The 21,082-nt window shown below is 44.6% G+C and overlaps 1 protein-coding gene across 3 annotated transcripts; it reads left to right on the forward strand.

Annotated features, from left to right (window-relative positions):
* Positions 1 to 33: 33 nt before the first annotated feature.
* PLAGL2 (PLAG1 like zinc finger 2) lies at positions 34 to 20,158 on the forward strand. Of its 3 annotated transcripts, none has more exons than XM_089513449.1 (3): positions 189 to 426; positions 9,422 to 9,780; positions 14,880 to 20,158. In XM_089513449.1, exons 2-3 carry the CDS (start codon positions 9,530 to 9,532, stop codon positions 16,084 to 16,086), a joined length of 1,458 nt encoding a protein of 485 aa, XP_089369575.1. In that variant the 5' UTR covers positions 189 to 426; positions 9,422 to 9,529; the 3' UTR covers positions 16,087 to 20,158. The 3 variants fall into 3 exon arrangements, with proteins under 3 accessions (XP_089369577.1, XP_089369575.1, XP_089369576.1); XM_089513450.1 differs by lacking the exon at positions 189 to 426 and adding an exon at positions 5,538 to 5,908; XM_089513451.1 differs by lacking the exons at positions 189 to 426; positions 9,422 to 9,780 and adding an exon at positions 34 to 94.
* Positions 20,159 to 21,082: the final 924 nt, after the last annotated feature.

The raw sequence follows: 21,082 nt of genomic DNA on the forward strand, positions 1-21,082 counted from the left end.
ACTTCCGGTCTGGGCCGGAAGTGGCGCCGTGGAGGAGGCCTTCCTCGAGGAACGGCGACCGCGCTTCCAAAGTGGGCTAGTCCGCGTTTCCATGGTGAGCAGCATCCCGGCATGCCCAGCGTATGTAAAAGGGGTGTGTATGAAAGCACCGCGGGCAAGCCCGAGCCGACTTCCGGTCTGGGCCGGAAGTGGCGCCATGGAGGCCTTGAGGGGCGCGAGGGAGCCAGAGAGGGAGGAAAATCAAGGCCGCTGAAGCGCTGCCGTCCCTCTCTCTCTTCCTCGTCGCCCTCCTCTGTTCCCCCAACGAATTAGTCTTCCCCGCCGGAAATGGGGCCTCCGGTAGCGGAGCAGCAACCGGGCTCTCCGCCGCGGCCTCCTCCTCGTGAAGGCGCCCGGGCGAAGCAGCAGCAGCAGAAGAAGAAGGGGGTGAGACAGCCGCCAAGGCGGTTCTGAGGGGACTCGGTGGGCCTTGGGGGGCGGGAGAGGAAATGCGCATGCGCGGGAAGCGGGGCCTGAGGCTGCATCCACACAGCAGAAATGCCCCGGTTTGGTCCCGCTTTAACTCTCTTTCTGGCTCAAGGCTATGGAATTCTGGGAGTTGAAATTTGTTGTGGGACCCAGAGCGGAGCTCCGCTCAGGGTCCCACAATAAACTCCAACTCCCAGAATTCCATAGCCTTGAACCAGACCAGAGTTAAAGCGGGGCTAAGCCGGGTTATTCCTCCAGTGCGGCTGCAGCCTTGGGGGTGGAAGCAGGGCTGGATTTGCGATAGCATTGCAGCCATTATGTAACAGCGAAGTTCCCGCCCCAAGGAGCCTCCAGTTCAGTTTAGCAGCTTAGATAATCAGGAGGAGGCTAGAATTCAAAGGGATGGCCGTGTTAGTCTGAGGAATCAGTCTGTGAAGAGACCTTATAGCACCTTTGAGTTTAAGAATTCAAGGCTATAGCCATGTTAGTCTGTAGAGAGATCTTGTAGCACCTCTTTGAGGCTGAGAATTCAAAGGTATAGCCCTGTTAGTCTGTAGAGAGACCTTGCGGCACCTTTTGAGACTAAGAACTCAAGGCTATCGCCATGTATTCCATATTCTCTCCAAAAGCCCCTGAGCAAGCAGCCTTTGAGACTAAGAATTCAAAGATATAGCCCTGTTAGTCCATAAAGAGACCTTGCGGCACCGTTGAGACTCTCTGAAAGAAAGAAGTTGGCAGCATGAGCTTCTAGGCTTCAGTCTACTGGAGAAGACTAAGAATGGGAAAGGCAGCTTTGAAAGAGCCAGAAAAGGTCTTAAAGAGCAAAGATATATAACTGAGCATGAAAGTTAGGAAGAAGGTGCAAAGGCAGGCTTACTGTTGAACATAAAGGAAACAAAAATAATGACCACAGACAATCTACACAGTTTCAACCTAGACAGTGAGGAAATAGAAACAGTAAAAGAGTTCTCCTATCTAGGATCAAACACTGGTAGAAATGGGGACTGCAGCCAGGAAGTCAGAAGAAGACGAAGAATGGGGAGAGTGGCTATGAAAGAACTAGAAAAGATCCTAAAATGCAAAGACATACAATTCAATTCAACATAGAAGTCAGAATCATACTAGCCATTGTATTTCCTAATACCTTGGATGGATGTGAAAGCTGGACAGTTAAGAAAAAAGATAGGAGAGAAAGCAATTCATTTGAGATGTTGGGGCTGAAGAAGAGTGCCAAGGATCCCATAGACAGACAAAAGGACAAACCAATGGGTCCTAGAGCAGATCAAGCTGGAAACCTCCCTGGAAACCAAGATGACCAGACTGAGGCTGTCTCTCATTCATAGGGTCCCCACAAGTTGAGGTTGACTTGATGGTGGTTAACAATAGCTGCCATTTACGGATATGATAGCTGGACAGTTAAGAAAGAAGAAGGGGAAGAAAATCCATTTGTGATGTGGTGCTGGAGAAGAGTGCTGAGGACATTGTGGACGGCTATGAAAGAACTAGAAAAGATCCTAAAATGCAAAGATATACAGCTCAGCACAAAAGTCAGAGGGGTGCAAGGTATTGGAGCCCTGGTGGCACAGTGGGAAATGCCTGTACTGCAGCCATTCACTCAAGACCACAAGGTTGCGAGTTCAAGACCAGCAAAAGGGCCCAAGCTCGACTCAGGCTTGCATCCTTCCAAGGAGGGAGCTAAAATGAGTACCCAGACTGTTGGGGGCAAATTAGCTTACTTGCTAATTAGCTTACTTGCTGTTCACCGCTATGATCTTTGGAATAGCGGTATATAAATAAAACAAATTATTATTATTATTATTGTTTTCTCTATTATCATCTACGGATGTGAGAGTTAAGATAGCCAAGAAGACAAACAAGTGGGTCCTAGAACAGATCAGAGCAGAACTCTCCTTGGAAGCCAAGTTGGTCAAATTGAGGCTGTCATATTTTGGCCCTTCATGAAAAGGGAGGACTTACTGGGGGAAAACCAACAATGCTAGGGAAGGTGAGGGAAGTAGAAAGAGAGGAAGACCGCATGCTAGATGGATGGACTCTGTTGGATAATCAGGAGTAGGCAACTGAAGGCAAGGGACGAAAGCAAGCTGAGAGGAAGAAGAAGAAAGGTAGAAGAAATCAGAGGAACATTGGAGCTGCATCCACACTGCAGAAATAATCCATTTTTGGCACTACTTTAACTGCCATGTCTCAGTGCTATGGAGTTCTGGGATTTGTAGTTTTGTGAGCTCTTTAGCCTTTTCTGTCAGAGAGCTCTGGTGCCACAAGAAGCTACAGTTCCCAGGATTCCATAGCTTGCAGCCATGGCAGTTGAAACGGTGCCAAACCAAATTATTTCTGCAGTGGGAATGCAGCCTAGGACTAGGAAGGGCAGCTATGAAGGAACTAGACAAGATCTTGAAGTATAAAGAAATAATCATTAAATACTGAAATTAAGATTGGAAATTGGAAAAAGGAACATCAATAGTCTTAAGATATGCAGGTGACAGCATAATACTGGCAAAAATATCAGAGATGTGGAAAGACAGTTAAAGGAGGTCAAGGTAGAAAGGGCAAAGGCAAGTTTACTGCTGAATATCAAGAAAACAACAATTATGACCACAGAAGGTCTACATAATTTCAAAGCAGATGATGAAGAAATTGAAATGGTGCGAGATTTTCCATACTTGGGCTCAAACATCAGAGCAGAGATTACAGTCAAGAAAATCAGAAGAAGATTTGGACTTGGAAGGGCAGTTATGAAGGAAATAGACAAGATCTTCAAGTGTAGAGGTACATCATTGAATAATAAAGTGAGGATTGTCCCTGCCATCATATTCCCCATTTCTATGTATAGTTGTGAAAGCTAGACAGAGAAGAAAGCTGATAGGAAGAAAATAACCCTTTTCAAAGGATGGCAATGTCAAATCCCCCTGAAGAAAGAGTGTGGCGTAATGGTTTGAGTGTTGGACTACGACTCTGGAGACTAGGTTGGATTCACCCCTTGGCCATGAAACCCACTGAGTGACCTTGGCCAAGTCACCTGCTCTCAACCTCAGGGGAAAGCAATGACAAACCCCTAACAAACCTTGCCAAGAAAGCCACATGATAGGTTTGCCTTAGGGTTGCCATAAGTTAGAAATTACTTGAAGACACCCAACAATAACAACAACAAAATGAGCTACACGTTTCTCCCACTTTAATATTTTCCCCCAAATAAACCTACTCAGTTCTCTTGTAGTTTCTTTACCCTCTGCATTTCTGAACTGCCTTGAATCCCTGATACATGTGAATGGATACAGTACTAGTTATGATCTGACAGGTGATGAGAACTGTGTTGGACTTCTGACTTGTGAGCAGAACAATTCTTCCATTGTTTTATATGATTCTATGATTCTAACACAAATGTTATATGCTTATATGTAAAGTTTTTAGACTATTTTATCTGTTAGCTGCCTTGGGTCCCTTTCTAGGAGAGAGGCAGCATTGAAATGAAATGAAAAGTTTTGGAGAAGAGTTCTTAGAATACCATAGTCCACTAAAAAGAGAAATAAATGGGTCCTAGAGCAGATCAGGCCCAAACCCTACCTGGTAACAAAGGTCGAAAACACACTACAGAAATAATCCAGTTTGAGATCGCTTTGTATGTCCTGGCTCAGTGCTAGGGAATTCTGGGAACTGTAGTTTTGTGAAATGCTTAGCCGGCTCTGTCGGAGAGCTCTGGTGCCACAATAAACTACAGTCCCCAGAATTTCCTAGCAGTGAGCCAGGGCAGATAAAGTGGTCTCAAACTTGATTATTTCTACAGTGTGTTTTGGACCAAAGATGACTAAACTGAGGAACACACTCCCTTGGACAGAGGCTAGAGGCATCTGTCAAGGGTGCTTTGATTGTGAGTTCTTGCATGGCAGAAATGGGTTGGACTCGATGGCCCTGAAAATTTCTTCCAACTCTATGATTCTGTGAGGCTGTCGGTATTTTGGCCATATCATGACACACAAGGACTCACTAGAAAAACTATAATGCTTGGTAAAGTGTAGGGCAATAGAAAAAGAGGAAGGCCATATTCCAGATGGATAGACCCAATCAGAGAAGCCACAGCCATGAATCTGCAGGACCTGAGAGCAGGGCCGTTGAGGATTGCATGACTTGGAAGTCTCTCATGCATAGGGTCACCATGGATCCAGGTTGACAACAGCAAATAGTTTCATGGCCTAGCCTTCTTAAAAAAAACAACCATGATAGGGTTGCCATAAGTCAGAAAGGACATAAAGGTACACAACAACAGCAACAGGTGGAGACTAGAAGGATTAAAAGGGATAGTGTGGCCACAGAATTTGAGAATTTAAGCTCAGCTTTGGAGGAAGACAGAGATGGGCGCCCCGAGAGGGGGCTACAGTCAGGAGATAACCTCATCCAAGTGTCAAGAAAATGGTTATGTCATGACTCCAGTTGAGGGACTGAATTGGTAGATGATGCAGAAAGCACCTCCTTCCCCTCTGGGTTGGGCTCTAGAGATTTGCCCATAGTCAAAGAAGCCCCCCCCCCCCCCCCGGTTAGGTAGTAAGAGTCCTCCTTTAGAATGAGCAGAATTTCTTTGGGATTGAGACCAATAAAGTGGTTATCTGGTAGTACTCCAAACCACCAGATATTTCCACAGACATTCCTGCTTCCATTGTGGCAACAGGTGTGAGTGGAGTGTCGTGCAGTGAATGTGTGGATTTTGGCTTTTTTTAATGTACAGTGCCATGCAACTAGCATTAACACACCCCACTCACATGCGTCCCATTACAGATATTTCCCCATGGGTGATCTTTAGATTTTTAGTTTCTGGCGAAGGGATGTGTCTTAGCTTTGTTTTTATTGTTAACTATCCTCGAGTCAATCTTGATCCATGGCAGCCCTGCGGATGAGACATCTCCAAAACTCCCTGTCCTCCGGTGCTCTGCTTAAGTCTTGCAAATTCATACCCATGTCCTCCTTAATAGATTCCATCCATCTAGCATGTGGTCTTCCTCTCTTTCTGCTTCCCTCCAGCATTCCTAGCATTATTGTTTTTTCCAGTGATTCATGCCTTCTCATGATGTCCAAAGTACAGTAGCCTCTGTTTTGTCATCTTGGCTTCCAGGGAGAATTCTGGCTTGATCTGTTCTAGGACCCATTTGTTTGTCCCTTTGAGTGTTCATGGGATCCTCAGTACTCTTCTTCAGCAGCACATCTCAAATGATTGGATTTTTCTCCTGTCTTCTTTCCTAACTGTTCAACTCTCACATCCACACATGGTAATATGGAATACAATGGCTTATATGATTCTAACTTTCATGGTCAGTTATATAACTTTGCATTTTAAGATCTTGTTTAGTTCTTTCATAGCCACCTTCCCCATTCTTAATCTTCTTCTGATTTCCTGGCTGCAGTCCTCCTTCCGATTAACGTTTGATCCCAGGTATGAGAAATATTTTATTATTTCTGTTTCCTTAGTGTTTTAGCTACTTGGCCAATATATAGCTTCCCCAGGCAACCTAAGCTCTTAATTAGGTTATGACACTTTGATACCACTTTAATACTAAATTATATATGTTCATATATGTGTCTTCGAAACTGCTTATGTGCATAAGAATTGCTCTTAAAAGAGTTTCCAAATGCTAATGTTTAGCATTGTTTTTGCACTTTTCTTGGGTATTGCCTTAGCTATTGTTTAAGTAGACTTAGGTATCATTTTAGCACTTCTTCAGTAGAGGTATAGCTCAGTTATCAAATCAGATCTATTCCTGGGCATTGCTTCTTTAAGAGAAAAATTGGTAACAACGGCAGAAATAATTTAGATAGAATAGGGATGGGTTTCTATAGCACACGTGCGCACACACAAGAATGGTTCAGCATGTTTAAAAAACATTTTCCTTCAAAACTAACAACATAGACATGTGAAAGAAACAACCAGATCAAGTAAGCTTAGTATTAGTTGTTTAGGGATCACTTGAAGGCGTCATCCAAAATGCATCCAGGGATGAGATTTTCTTCCATTAGTTTCCACTTTTCTTCAGATTTCCATTTTGGAGGCTAGACTTATAGATCTATGTTTTTTAACATGCTAGGAGGTAGTTGGTGAGGCAGGCCTCTACTGTATGTTTGCCCCACTTCTCTCTGATTAGTTATTCATGCATGGTCCATGAGGGATTTCGGAGGCAGCCTTTGTTTACCTTGCCCCTTATATGCAGGCTGGAATAGACTGTCACACTGCTATCTCTATGAAAACTCCATTCTGTGGAATCCCTGAGGGATGCAGTTTTCTCTGCCAGAGCACTCTTAATGTCTACTCAGACTAAAAGTTGCACGATTCAATACCCCGGTTTCTCTTTAGATCATATAAATCTTTTGCCTTTTAAATGTCCCACGATTCTGTAGGATGCACTATGCCGGTTAAATTGGTATCAAAGTGCTGTAATTATGCAATGTGAAAGAGACCTTTCTCTCTCATTTTTGCAAACTCGCTGTCCCAAGTGCTGATGGGCAGTTCCATGTTTGCTGAGAGAAGGGAGGGAGGGCATGAGAGGAGAGAAGTGCTGCAGCTCTGGCTGTGTGCCCACGCCCTGAGAGGATCATGTGGCCTTGTCCTGTTTGACCTACTTGGATGGGAACACTTGGCCCAGCTGAATGGCAGCCTGCCCTGTCAGCTTGCCAGATTCTTAGGCAGATGTGAAAGCACACAAATCATATTAAGAACGGGGTGGGCGAGGTTTAAATCCCTCAAAGGTGACGCAATAGGGAATTCCACTTGAATAAGGATCAAGAGCAAGCTTTCTGAATTAAAAACCAACAACATTAAAATGAGAGGGAGGCATATTAATCAGAGGGATGGTTCAGTCTCTTACTCTGGAGATTTGGTGTGAAAGATGGCTGTGCTTTTGCAGCAGGGAGTTCTAGTATGACTCTCCTTTGGAAATGACACTAATAATAATAATAAGAAGAAGAAGCTTTATTTTTACCCACTTCTCTGTCAAAAGACAATTGAAGCAGCTTACAGTTAAAAGATTTACAGTACCATTGTTCCATATTGTACTTTGTGCTAGAGGACACATCTATGCCCCAAGGAACTTACAATAGAAAGAAAAAAAACACAATAAAGGAATATTCCACTTTCCTGGCTGTAAAAAGGGACAGCGGTCATTTATTTCATAGCAAAGATGAGAGTTTTACCCCCCTTTCTCATAGTCATATAGAAGTTATACTGTGGTGAGGTTTATCTCCAGTGTATACATATATCTTGCACCCTGCTACCTGGAAATGTGTCTCACTGAGCGTAACAGGCATATTTCTGTGTTTTAAAAGATCTGTTTTAAAAGATCTACACTGGCTGCCTGTTCGCTTCCGAGCTCAGTACAAGGTGTTGGTTTTGACCTATAAAGCCCTAAATGGCTTGGGCCCAGGGTACTTGGAGGACCGCCTCTCCCCATATAATCCGCCCCGCACACTCCGATCATCTGGGACAAACTTGTTAGAGGTCCCTAAATTTCATCTGGCAAGGACCTCACAGAGGGCTTTTACCGCTGTTGCCCCCTTATTGTGGAACAAGCTTCCCATAGAGCTCCGCTCCTCTGCATCATTGGTTTCTTTTTAAGAAACAATTAAAAACATACTTATTTCAGCTGGCTTTTTCACTTTAGCTAGTAGTGTTCTTCTCTTTCTGCCCCTGTTTTCTGTCCTTCTGTCCCCAGAGTACTGTAAATAGTGCTGCTTATTTTCCCCCTGATGAATGTGATTTGTATAGATTCCTGTTTATATCCCCCTGTAATGCTGTTTTAAATTTTATACTTTGATGTTTTTAACTGTATTTTATTGTCCTTTAATTTTGTAAGCCGCCTTGATCGCACTTGTGGAAAGGCGGGGTAGAAATAAAAATTATTATTATTATTATTATTATTATTATTATTATTATTATTATTATTAGAATGGCAGCGTAAGAGTATGGTTCCAGCTATTCAGGAGCTCCTGCTCTCTAAATGGCTCTCCTTATTTTTCATCCTATTCCTTCTTCAGAAATGCCAGAGCGGCTCATAGGGGCACACACAGAGCTGCTTGTCTGGTCTCAGAGCTGAGCAATGGTCAGGTCTCCCCTCAGCTTCACCACTGCTATAGCATCAGTCACCCTAGTCAGTCATTTCTATCCCAAAATACATTTACTCAGCAGTAGGAATATGATGTAGCATCTGCTTTCAGGACCCTGTGAGCTGCAGAAGAGCATGAGGTTTTCTATGCTTCGGTGCTTTTTCTTGTTTAGAACATTTGTACAGTCACTCATAGTGTTTCAGCTTCAGAGATGAAGTTGAGATTGTAAACTGGATTAGAAGAACTAGAATCCAGTGTCTCTGGATATCTTTCTGCTAAATCCTAATCCTCCAGCAGCTTTGCAAGGCTAAGGGCCTTTATTACATGGAATCCAAACTTGTATCAAACAAACAAAGATGAGCTAGTCAGCAATTTTTATTAAATTGGAAGGGATGACATGTTTGTTGCTAGAATTCTATATGAGTCTTGATATGCAAGAGTATGACAGTAGAGTTCTTTCACAGTTTTGAGAACAGCACACTGACGACTCAAAAAGTGCCAGAAGCTTAAATTTTTTGATTTTGTTGTCTAGAATTTTTTTTAAAAAAATCTTTCCACTTATGTATAAGAATGGAAAACTAGGTAATAGCCTTATTTTCTTCCTTGTATTTATTTATTGCTCTCTCAGCCCATCAAGGCTCCTGGTGTGGTATACAACAAATAAAAATAGATAAAAGAAGTGAAAACAGCTCAAAACAGTTTTTTTCAATAAAAAATGTGCACACAATTACACGCAGTTCTTAAGACCCTATGCAATGAAACTGTGTGCTGATCTCCCATCCCCCAGGAAATGTGTGTACACATTGATCATGCACATGTTCATTTTCCTTAAGCATGTCATCGGTCCTTCCAGGTGGAGACCTCTTCCTATTGAAACTTTGAAAAGTGTTGGTGGATGTGACTGTACCAGTGTGATGCCTATGGGTTCTACTTCATATGGCCCCCCTCCAGTAGGCCTGCCATGACAGCATTCTTCACCAGCGTCCCCAACTGGATTCAAGATGCAAAGCAGGAGGAGGAGGAGGCAGGCTGGAAATTAGTGCCCAGAGCCAAGGTCCGAGAGAGTGAGAGTCAAGGAAGATGCCAGTATGAGCTGTCGGGAGCCTCTTTCCCCAGTGTGGATAAGCTGAGAGCAAACCCAGAGCAGAGGCCTTACTGCTGTCCACAGCTGCATTGTGGCAAGGCCTTTGCCTCCAAATACAAACTCTACAGGTATGTGGGATAATGTGATATACAGTCCACATGTGGACCATATCTCCCCATATTTATTTCTGAGCTGCCTTTCTCATGGATGGGACCCAAGGCAGTTCCCCCCCCCCCCAAAGAAAAGAAAAAAAAAGGATCAACTAAAACCTAGTACATTAATAAAGACAATTAAAATCACTAAATTAAAACAGTTTAAAGGCATACAGAAGTTAAATATAAATCTCACAGTCCCATAAGAAGCCTTCATGTGGACAAGCACACATTAAAAGTTGGCTTTAACAAGAGGGTCTTTGCCTGCCAGTGAAAGCAAAACAGGGATGGGGGCAGCCTACCCTCACATGGAAGGGCATTCAGAGAGTGGAAGCAGTGACTGAGAAGGCTCTCTCTTGTAGTGGGACTGAAAGAAAGCACTTCCCTGTAGAAATTAAGACTGGCAGGTTTCTGGAGGGATATGCAGTCTTTTAGATATGAGCCTGCCCCTCTCTTAAGGTCTGCGGAAGCCCTTCTCTCTGTCCCATCACCCTGTTGGGTACATCTTGTGGGAGCATAGGTAGGGTATTCTTTGTGTCTGCTCCAAGGCTCTGGAACTCCCGTCCTGAAGAGGCTAGACTTGTGCCCTCCTTGTTATCTTTCCACAAGCAAATGAAGACTTTTCTCCAAGCTTTTAGAAATTGATCACTTGTAGATCAGAGCCTTTAATTAATATACTGTAGTGGATTGCTTATATTGGTAGATGCTCTTTTTAGTGGGCATGCTTTAAAAAGTATTGATATTTTAATTCTAGAGTAATTTGCTCTTGTTACACTAGCAGCAAGGAAGCACTTGTGAATGATAAGATGAGACTGGGATCCAGAAGACACTTACGGAGTATACATTTGTCCTGGACAAGGATCTAGGACAGCCATTGCTGGGTGGTCTTGGCCAGTCACAATGTCACCACATTTCTCAAACTCTGTACACTGTCTTGAGCCCCTTGGAGGAAAGGCATGATAAACTTAATAAATAAACATGTCTGTTTATAATGCTATCTCCCCCCTGTCATGGATGGACCATTTCCTGGTCAAGTTAGGACTGAAAGCCACTTTCCATAAACCCCTCGGGGGTGGAGGACCCATTACAATGGTCTGCCCTCGAAGGCTGATGGAACCCAAAAGGTTCCAAGACGCCCTAGAGGGTATTCTGTTTGTGTACAATGGCGACACTGTCGAAACCCTGGTTGACAACTGGGATAGGAACCTTACTGGGGCTATAGACAGTATCGCTTTCGAGCGTCTTTGCTGGCCCGCTCCAAAGAAAAGACCCTGGTATACAGAAGACCTTCGCCAGATGAAGCGGGCTGCGCAACGACTAGAGCGCTACTGGCGGAAACATCAGAACTTATCTGACAGAACACTCCATGAGAACATGTTACGTTCCTATGGAGTGGCAATCGATGCAACTAGGAATTCGTTCTGTGCTGCACGGATTGCACCAGCAGAGTCTCGTCTGGCAGAGCTGTTCAGGGTGGTTAGGGAACTAACTCAAACCCCGGCCACCCAGAACCCTTTATTAGATCCAACGGTTGCCTGCTGTGACGCTTTTAACAACTTCTTTGCTGATAAAGTCTCTCAGATAAGGGCTGATCTTGACGCCAGCCTTCGGACAGAACCTTTAGTAGAGGCATCCAGTGACTCTGGTAACAAGGTTATTCTGGATCATTTTGAGTTTGTGAGTTCCGAGGACGTAGACAAGCTCCTTGGGTGCGTGAAAAGGACAACTTGCCCTCTTGACCCTTGTCCCTCCTGGTTGACCGTGCAGGGAAGAGATGTTATAAAATCTGCACTCCATCTGATAATAAATACATCTCTTTGGGAAGGTACTGTTCCATCATCCTTGAAACAGGCAATCGTAAAGCCTCTTTTGAAGAAACCTTCTCTTGATCCCCTATTAATGAGTAATTATAGGCCGGTCTCCTTATTACCATTCTTGGCCAAGGTGACTGAGAGGGCAGTCGCCTTTCAGCTCCAAGCGGTCTTGGATGAAACCGATTATCTTGACCCATTTCAAACTGGCTTCAGGACGGGTTACGGAGTTGAGACTGCCATGGTCGCCTTAGTCGATGACCTCAGTCCGGCCACTGACGGGGGTAATATAACTCTGTTGGTGCTCTGGGACATCTCAGCGGCCTTTGATACCATCGACCATGGTATCCTTCTGGAACGCCTGAGGGAATTAGATATTGGGAGCACTGCATTCCAGTGGTTCCGGTCCTATCTCTCGGGAAGGTTCCAGATAGTGAGGCTGGGGGACAACTGCTCTCGTAAAAGAGAGCTTACATCGGGCGTCCCTCAGGGCGCCATTCTGTCCCCCATGCTATTTAACATTTACATGAAGCTGTTGGGAGAGATCATCCGGAGCCATGTAGCGCGGTGTTATCAGTATGCTGATGACACCCAGATCTATCTCTCCATGTCTCCGACTGATACAGTCACTAAGGATGGCATCTCTCCTCTGGACGCCTGCCTGGGGGCAGTAATGGGCTGGATGAGGAAAAACAGACTCAGACTGAATCCAGAGAAAACAGAGGTACTCAGGTGCTCTGAATCCAGACAGGGAAATTTGTCATCCTGTCCTGGACGGGGTTAAACTTCCCTTAAAGGACACAATTCGTAGTTTGGGAGTACTCCTGGATCCATCTCTGCAATTATCATCTCAAGTAGATGTGATGGCCAGGAGTGCTTGGTACCAGCTTCGGCTGATACGCCAACTACGCCCCTGTCTGGATCGAAAGGACCTAGAAAATTAGTACTTGCACTGGTAACCTCTCGCTTGGATTTCTCTAATGCGCTCTACATGGGGCTACCTTTGTATCAGGTTCGGAAGCTTCAGTTGATTCAAAACGCTGCAGCCAGATTGATCACGGGGTCAGCTAGATCAGATCATGTAACACCCGTATTAAAATCTCTTCACTGGCTGCCAATACATTTCCGGTCCCAGTACAAAGTGTTGGTTATTACCTTTAAAGCCCTAAATGGCTTGGGCCCGGGTTACTTGAGGGAACGCCTCTCCCTGCATAATCTACCCCGCACTCTCAGAACAACAGGTAAATTATTACTCAAACACCCTAAGGTGAGACTGGCGACTACCTATCAAAGAGCTTATACAGCTGTAGCGCCTACTCTCTGGAATGCTCTTCCAGAAGAGATCCGCCTCAGTGGAACAGTGGAAGCCTTTAAAAAGGCATTAAAAACCTACCCCTTCCTACAAGCTTATCCTCCCAATTCCCTGTAGTGAAAATATTCCCCAATTGACTATGTTGTATATATATCCTTCGATTTTAATATTGTTGAATTGCATGTTTTTAGATAATTATGCTGGATTGAAAATTGTATTATTGTTCTTAATTTGCTTTTATTGTATTATGACATTGGTCATTTTATCTGCTGTTCACTGCTTTGATCTACAAGGAAAAGTGGTATATAAATAAACAATTTATTATTATGTGTTAACCTCTGTTGGCAACTCCTGAAGAGGCTGGTTTTAACACCTTTCAGGACAAATGACAGATTTTCTAAGCATCAGCTGCTCATCTGAGTCAGGCAGTGCCTTTTTGCTTGAGAATATTTCATCTGTGCAACCCTGCAAGAAGACATAGTACTTTGGGATGGTATTTGAGAACCTTTTGTAGTCCATTTGAGGAATAGGGCTTCATCACCTCACAGGACTGTAATTTATTTAGATTTATAACCTGTTCCTTAAGCCTCAGAGCAGGTATTGTTTTTTATCCCAACCTTTTGCAGTATTCACCTTATATCCTCATCCAGATAGAAAAGTGAGGCTAACAATGATTTGCCAAAGCAGGGGCTGAATTTTTGTTTGGAAAGGGCTCTGTCAGATCTCTCAGATCCTTATGCAACGTCATTATACACTTTAGAAAGGTCTGCTGGATTTCAGTTTCAATTTGTAAGTGATGAGCACTTCCTTGCTGTTTGTATGGCAAGAGGAAACTACACTTCTGCACACTATTAAGCTTTGGTATTTTTTTACCACATGGAAACATGCAGCATAGATGGAGGAATCAAGCAGGACTGTCTTCTGATAGACCCAACAGATGAGTCAGGAGCCATTTGAATTTAGATTAATAGCCTGCCCTATCTTTTCCACTGGGATGAGGGAGCCTACAGGGTTGATTGTAGGCTGCATATTCTGCTGGCCATGGACAGTTTAAAATTTTCCATAGTTTCACTCTAGGTTAAGGGTGAATGAACCTGAACATTGGACATTTCCCTTGGTAAATGGCAGTGCAAATACAATGTTAGTAACAAAATAGGAAGATAAGTATTTGGGTGATAACAGAGTAGAAAAAGTGCCCATGTGGTGTGTTGTTTTGGTCTGGACTCTGCACACCCATGGTCTGAATCCAGCCCAATCTTAAAAGGAAGGCAATGGCAATCCCCAAGCCCCCGAAAAAATCTTCCCAAGAAAGCACTGTCATAGGGTTGTCATAAGTCAAGTTATAAGTCTGAAAATGTGATCATGGTGTCCCCCTGCCGGGTAAGTCTGAAAATGTGAACAGCAGTTTTCCTTGCAGAAAGGGTAAAAAATTGTAAGGAGAATGGAAAAAAATAGAGTTAGTAGCATGATCTTGTCATGCAAGCTTTTGTGGCTTTTTCTTTATGGCTTATTTATGGTTTTGGTGGCACTGGCTGAGCTAAGAATTGCTATCCTGGATCAGACTAGAGGCCTCTGTGACCCAGAGCTGTCTTCACAGAAGTTCTCTGCCTTTGGGAAATCAAAAGCAAGACATGAATGCAACAGCACCTCATGCCTATGTTTTCTGGCAGCTAGAATTCAGGTACCTCTGACATTGTATCTCATATCTGTAACTACTAGTAATTAGTAGCTAAAATACTAGTAGTTGTCACGCAAGACCTGTGTCCAAGGGTGGGGGTGGTTTTTCAACTACATGTTCGTTGGTCTTTAGTCCCATAAGTGACTGGCATATACATACTACTTGTTTCTCAAAAGAGTAGGAGCTGGGTTTGTAGAAGCTGGATGTGCCCAGATTTTGTGGTTGGGAGGCATTTGCAGTTTTTGCTTCATCTCTGTTCTCTTTTTCTGGCAAGGCACCTGGCCACCCACTCTGCCCAGAAGCCTCACCAATGCATGTACTGTGAGAAGATGTTCCACCGCAAGGACCACCTCCGCAACCACCTTCAGACGCACGACCCCAACAAGGAAGCTCTTCACTGCCCAGAGTGTGGGAAGAACTACAACACCAAGCTTGGCTACCGGCGTCACCTGGCCATGCACGCTGCTGCCAGCGGTGACCTTAGCTGCAAGGTGTGCCTTCAGATGTTTGAAAGCACCCAGGTTCTGCTGGAGCACTTGAAGGCCCACTCCCGGAGGCCATCGGGAAGTGTGAAAGAAAAGAAACACCCGTGTGACCATTGCGACCGGCGCTTCTACACCCGCAAAGACGTGCGGAGGCACCTGGTCGTTCACACAGGCCGGAAGGACTTCTTGTGCCAGTACTGTGCCCAGCGATTTGGCCGTAAAGACCACCTGACCAGACACATGAAGAAGAGCCATTCTCAAGAACTGATGAAGATCAAGACAGAGCCAGTGGACATGCTGAGCCTTCTGAGCTGCAATTCAACTGTAGCTGTGAAGGAAGAGCTAAGCCCTGTCTTGTGCATGGCCTCCCGGGATGTGATGAACAGCAAGAGCTTCCCTGGGATGCTACCCATGGGCATGTATGGTGCGCACGTCCCTGCCATGCCCAGCTCAGGGATGCCCCATTCTTTAGTCCCCAACCCTCTGCCCATGGGGATGAGCTATCCTCTAGATTCGCCCTCCCCACCGCAGCCTCCCCCAAAGTACCAGCTCGGATCTACCTCATACTTGCCTGACAAAATCCCTAAAACAGAGGTGGACAACTGCTTGGCAGAGCTCCCTGGAGGCCTGTCTCTGGTGCCAGGGGATCCCTCCTCATCCTCTCCTCAGCCAGTCACACTGGAAGAGACGCTACTCTCCAAGAGTCCTGCTTTGCTTTCTGAGGCTCTCTGTGCTGCTAACATGGACTTCTCCCATCTTCTAGGCTTCCTCCCCTTGAACCTTCCTTCATGCAACCCACCCGTCTCTTCAGGGGGGCTGGTCATGGGCTATTCACAGGGGGAGACCCAATCCCTCCTCACCACTTTGCCACCTCAAGAGCCCTCGGGAGGTGCTGCTGCCTCCCTCGGCTTTGGACCCCTTCATTCGTTGCCTTCCATGTTCTCTCCTGGCTTGGGCGCCACCACCTTGCCCCGTTTCCACCAAGCATTCCAGTGAGAGCCAGAGAAAGTGGAGCTTCCCTGAGTATGTGCAGACAGAGCACAGCAGAGGTGCCCATGTTTTTTCCCCTACCTATCCAAAGCCTGGGAAGGCGTCAAAGGGGTGCCTGTGGACTGGAACTGCCACATAACACTTGGTTGTATGCCCCAGTCCTGGACAGTGAGTAGGTTGCAGTAAATAGAATTTCAGGTATTTTTTTTCCTCCCAACTTCTTTGATAAATCAGGAAGCACCCATCTCAGTGACCTTCCCTGGAGCTTCCAGCCTCCTCCAGCTTTAGAAAGGAAGTTGTCTTGGCATTTCCCCCTCAAGTTAAGGTTCTGCATTTCATTGTCTCAGTCCACAGGGCAGGCTGAAATCATTGATCTTGGCCCTGCCATCCCTCTTCCATCATCTCTGCTGATTATTCTTGCAGTGTTAAATCTGGGGTTTGTACAGACCTAATACTGCTTTCTTCAAAGCCGCTTTACAGAGACTCATTTCAGCAGAATTGTGTTTACACAACCACGGATCCTTTCCCCACCATTACCAGTCAGGAAGTGCCAGGAACACAGTCTCTGTTTCTGGCCTAGCTCTCACACTGTTTACACAGTGCAATCAGGTCACACTGATTTCACTTCACTACTACTTCCATTTCTTCCCCTGTGGGGAAAATAGAACTGATTTTGGACTGTTTCACCTTTTGCCAGTTTAGCAGTCTGCTCTGTGGATAGTTTCCCTAAAATGTCAGTACAAGCCAGAAGTCTCCTGCATCACAGTTGATCAGCTTGCTTCTGTTTGTTTGAGAGCAGTGTTCCCCAAAGTGCATATAGGGACAGAGATGGGGTAGGCAGTAACTTAGTCTGTTTTAATGGAAACTCATTGTCTGGGTAATCATTCCTTTATCATCTAGCACTGTTGTCTATGGAGATGGCTCTTGATCCTTGAATATTCAAGCACAAACAAGCAAACCTTAGGCAAATTAAATTAAAATGGGCTTGCTGGTGGGGTTGGTGCGGAGATGGAGTCTGTTTTCTAAGCTATGAAAGTAAGCTGGTTAAGGGGTAGTGGCAGTACAGGCCAGTGCCTATGGGTCGTGGAAAGAAGCTGGCTGGTTGTACCCATCAAGGCCTGCAAAGGCTGTGCCCATGTTTGTCAAGTACTGCCTGCAGTGCATAATGTGCTCACCACATAGACAGAAGCTGGATAGACAGGACTGGGGTTACAGTCAATGTCATGCAGCCTTATTTCCCCCCACTGGCTCTGCAAAACTGATGCTATATTTCTCTTAAGGGAAGGTTGATAATATTTGTGAGTGGGCAAATTTAACTTATCAGGTGTATTGTCTACGCCCCTCCCACCTATCCCTACACTGTTTACCAGCCTTGCGCAACCTCGAAAGCTCTTGTACTCCCTTGTGCCACTGTTGGTCATCACAGACCCTTAGAATCATAGAATCATAGAGTTGGTCATCCTCAAGGGCTTCTGCCCTTCTCTTACACAGCCTGTTCTAGTGGTTTTTCCCCCCTGTATTTGAGAGAATACAGCTGTAACTGGTGTGGTGGTGTGGAGATGCTGCTCTTAGATGTTTTACTGGGAAGAGCTACATCTTCCAACCTTACTATGACTGGTGGCGACTCCTGCTGAATGCTTACCTGTATGAAGAGCCCCCCTGCTCCTGTTTCCCCCATTGAGCTGATGTTAGGAGGCTATAGAGGTGGCTGCTACTGCATGAGAACTCCCATGCCTCTGCTTCTCCTTTGCACATTTGCAGCCTTTCCTCTCTCCCTCTTGCTTTAAGGTCTGCCTCATTTCCCTGCAGTTTCTAGCCTTACCTCAGTTGCCTGTATAAACTATTCTATATCACAGTGAATACCTCATGGTGTAGGTTCCCTCCTTCCCTGTCCACAGACTCACACCTGGTCACTTGGTGGCACCCTTTGGGATCAGCCCACCAGTCTTGCATGTTGGGGCATCTGCATAAGCTCCAGATATGCACTTCTGTATACCTCATATCCGGTAGGGGACACAGAGTCTCCTTTTGCCTGCCACGGTATTTTAAGCCTACCTCTATACTGGTTCCTCCAATGGTCCTGCTGGATCCCTGCCTTCAGCAGATGAATGGAAAATTTGTCTACTAATTTGGGTTAAGTCCATCTTGCTTTCAAGTCTAGCCTCCCCTGTCCCATTGATTTCTAAAGTTTTGTTATTTTGTGTGCAGGATTCCCCTCTTCTTTGCCCAACAGACATGCCTTGTAGGCTTAGCTGGCCTTACTTCAGTTGTAATTGTTTTCATATGAGTTTAATGTTCAGTATAATGCTTACCTCATCAGTTGCATATGGTGGTGAGCTTCACAGACTGTGCTTCCTGGCCTGTTTTAAGATGTTGCCTTTCTGATTTCAATGTGTGCCTTGTGCTGATTAAAAAGGGGACTGCCTGGTCTTCTCCTTCAGTATTTTTAAATACCTCACTTGCATCACCTGTTACTCACTTTTTCCAGAAACTGTTGCACAGTCTCCCCTTATGCAGTTCTCTCATCATATCCCTACCTCAATACCTCGATGCTACATTTCCACACTTTTATTTTTCAGCAGTGGTACAGCTGACTTTGGAACATAGCTGATCCAAGAGATTGCCTGAGCTGAGTTGCATGATTTTTCCAGCGTTTGGCACCTGCTGCCTCTTCTGTTGCTGATTTTACTATTTGCAGCTTTATGTTTTGGCAAGATGTTTTCCTGGGAGACAGTACAACCTTCTGGCACCCATGATTCTGAATGTTTTGGACATCATTAATGATCTCTCTTTCTTTACTCTACCTAAGATATACATTAAGTTTGGGTTTATTTTTTAAGATCCAGAAAAATCTTGAGCCTCCAAATATTACTCTGCTAGAAACTGGAAATACAGTAGATTTTCTTTTGTTAGCCTTAGATGCAGAATGGGCCCCAAAGCAGCTTTAATGTGTTAATCTCTTTGTCTGACTTGTTTGATCTTAAGTTTCTGACAGATCAGCCATATGTTACTGGATATTTATAGGAGTAGAGCAACATTATTCACTAAAAATGTCAGCGAGGTGGTGGCTTACCATGGCAGATATACTGTCCTATACTGCCTCCCCCTGTTCTAGTGTAGAAAGCAAAGTGCAGCAGGGATGCAAAAGTCTTTCAGTCTCATTCTCATGGCATTTCTCACCATCCCACTGGCTTTGTCATTGCACCTCTAGTTTCATAGCATTTTGAGCTCCCCCCCCCCCCCCTGCACAGAAATCCATGTGTGTTTTTGTTCAGTTCTTGCAGAATACAGGGCAGGGGAGTTGTTAGCATTTTCATGTTGATCCCCAAATGTGTGGATTTCCAAAATGAATTTATCTTTTAATGTACATTTTCCTGAGAAACACCTCAGGTCTCAGAAGTGTACAAACCTCTGAGGCAAGATGTAGTCTCTTCTGTTTTCATTTGGAAATATGAAGTCAAGGAACGTCTATCCCTATATCTTATTAACTTTAAAAACTACTTGGAAGTGGGATGTTGTTGAGCAATATGAACAGGGCGGAAATGTGGGGAGTGGGTGTGAAGAGAGGGGCTCTAAAGGCCTCATCCACTATTTTCAGGAAAAGGCAAATAATGTGCCAATCATGGTGCCCTCTCTCAAACACCAGCATTTTAAGACTGTTCATAGGAAACATCTTTGGTGGGGTGGTTTTGTACAGCTATGCTAGTCAGCCTTTTGCCCTGTTAAATGATCTTCAGAGGGAAGGTAGTTGAACTGTTGTCCACACTGCTAGACAATAGCTTTTTAAAGGAAGGGGCAAACAAAACTGTAAATGCTACTACCTCTCTCAAAGCCAAGAATCTATAGTTGCTTGTGCTTTGCTTACAGGAATCATTTGTGGAATAGGAACTTTAGTTCACAGACCAGCATTTATCCAAAGAAAACAACTACATTCTGGCTGGGATCCTACATACGTGTGTAGTTCCACCCCTGGAGTTGCACATCCTCCCACTGCCTGCTGTTGCTTGCAGAAGGGAAGGGAAAAGGTGACTGAGACCATAGAGAAGCAGCTGGTCTCAGCTCTTTTTTTTTTTTTTTGGGGGGGGGGGAAGAAATGAGACTGTACTTTCAGATGAAATACATTCACTGTTTCCTTCCCCCAGGAGCCCAGAACACCTGAATTTTCATGGCCTTTTTTGAATGGGCAAGCTGATAGCCCCCACCCTACTCAAAAAGGGACTTATTGTGCATATAAGCTGCACTTATCTGCTCATAAGCCACTAACAGAATGCTGGCCTTTGACAGGTATAAAGTTTGCCATGTTGTTTTCTTTTGGTCAGGGTGACTCTTGGAGGAGGAATGAGCAGACCTTAGACTAAGCAGTGAAGGAGATACTTTCACCAGACCTTGGGAGTCTGGACTAGTAGTTACTTAAATGTGGGATAGAAGGAGGTTGATGCTCTCAATTAAGATCTCATTAAGACTGGGGATGGAAGGAAAGCAGGAAATTGACTGACTCTGAAGTTGGTTACCAAGCAGCTTCATTGGTTTCACCAGTAGGATCTAGGGCAGAGACTACTAGAGTAGATCATCAAATCTAGTAGGGTCCACTCTAGTTGCCTCTGCCCTAGATCCTACTAAGAGCAAGAAAAGGAGTAAATGGGCCAGCAGGTGTAGTATATAGAAGAATATAGTGTACATTGAAGTCCGGCATGAACATGCCTACTTGAAGCTCATGTCCTCTAATGTAGTTTCAAAAAATTAGGGATGCAAGAAAAGTTAATTTTGCAATTAGAGGTGGGTTAGGGGCACAGGACCCCACACATTTAAAAAAAGGCTTTTTTTAACCCAAAAGAATACCTCTCTAGGAATCTTTAGGTCCTCCAGCATGACTTTTGGTAGAAGTTGACAATAGAGTCACACTGGAGGACTTTGAGATTCCAATCAAATTATTATTATTATTAACCTTTATTTATAAAGCACTGTAAATTTACACAGCACTGTACATACAAACTTTTAGTTA

This window comes from Sceloporus occidentalis, unplaced genomic scaffold (genome assembly GCF_023333645.1).
Source record: "Sceloporus occidentalis isolate IW3139 unplaced genomic scaffold, rSceOcc1.0.p SCAF_3, whole genome shotgun sequence".
In the NCBI taxonomy this organism is placed as follows: domain Eukaryota; kingdom Metazoa; phylum Chordata; class Lepidosauria; order Squamata; family Phrynosomatidae; genus Sceloporus; species Sceloporus occidentalis.

Excerpts from the sequence above, each read along its gene's own strand:
- PLAGL2 (XM_089513449.1), top strand. The coding sequence starts at position 9,530 with ATGACAGCATTCTTCACCAGCGTCCCCAACTGGATTCAAGATGCAAAG. Across the intron at positions 9,781-14,879 it reads TCCAAATACAAACTCTACAG|GCACCTGGCCACCCACTCTG; the intron begins GTATGTGGGATA and ends TTTTCTGGCAAG.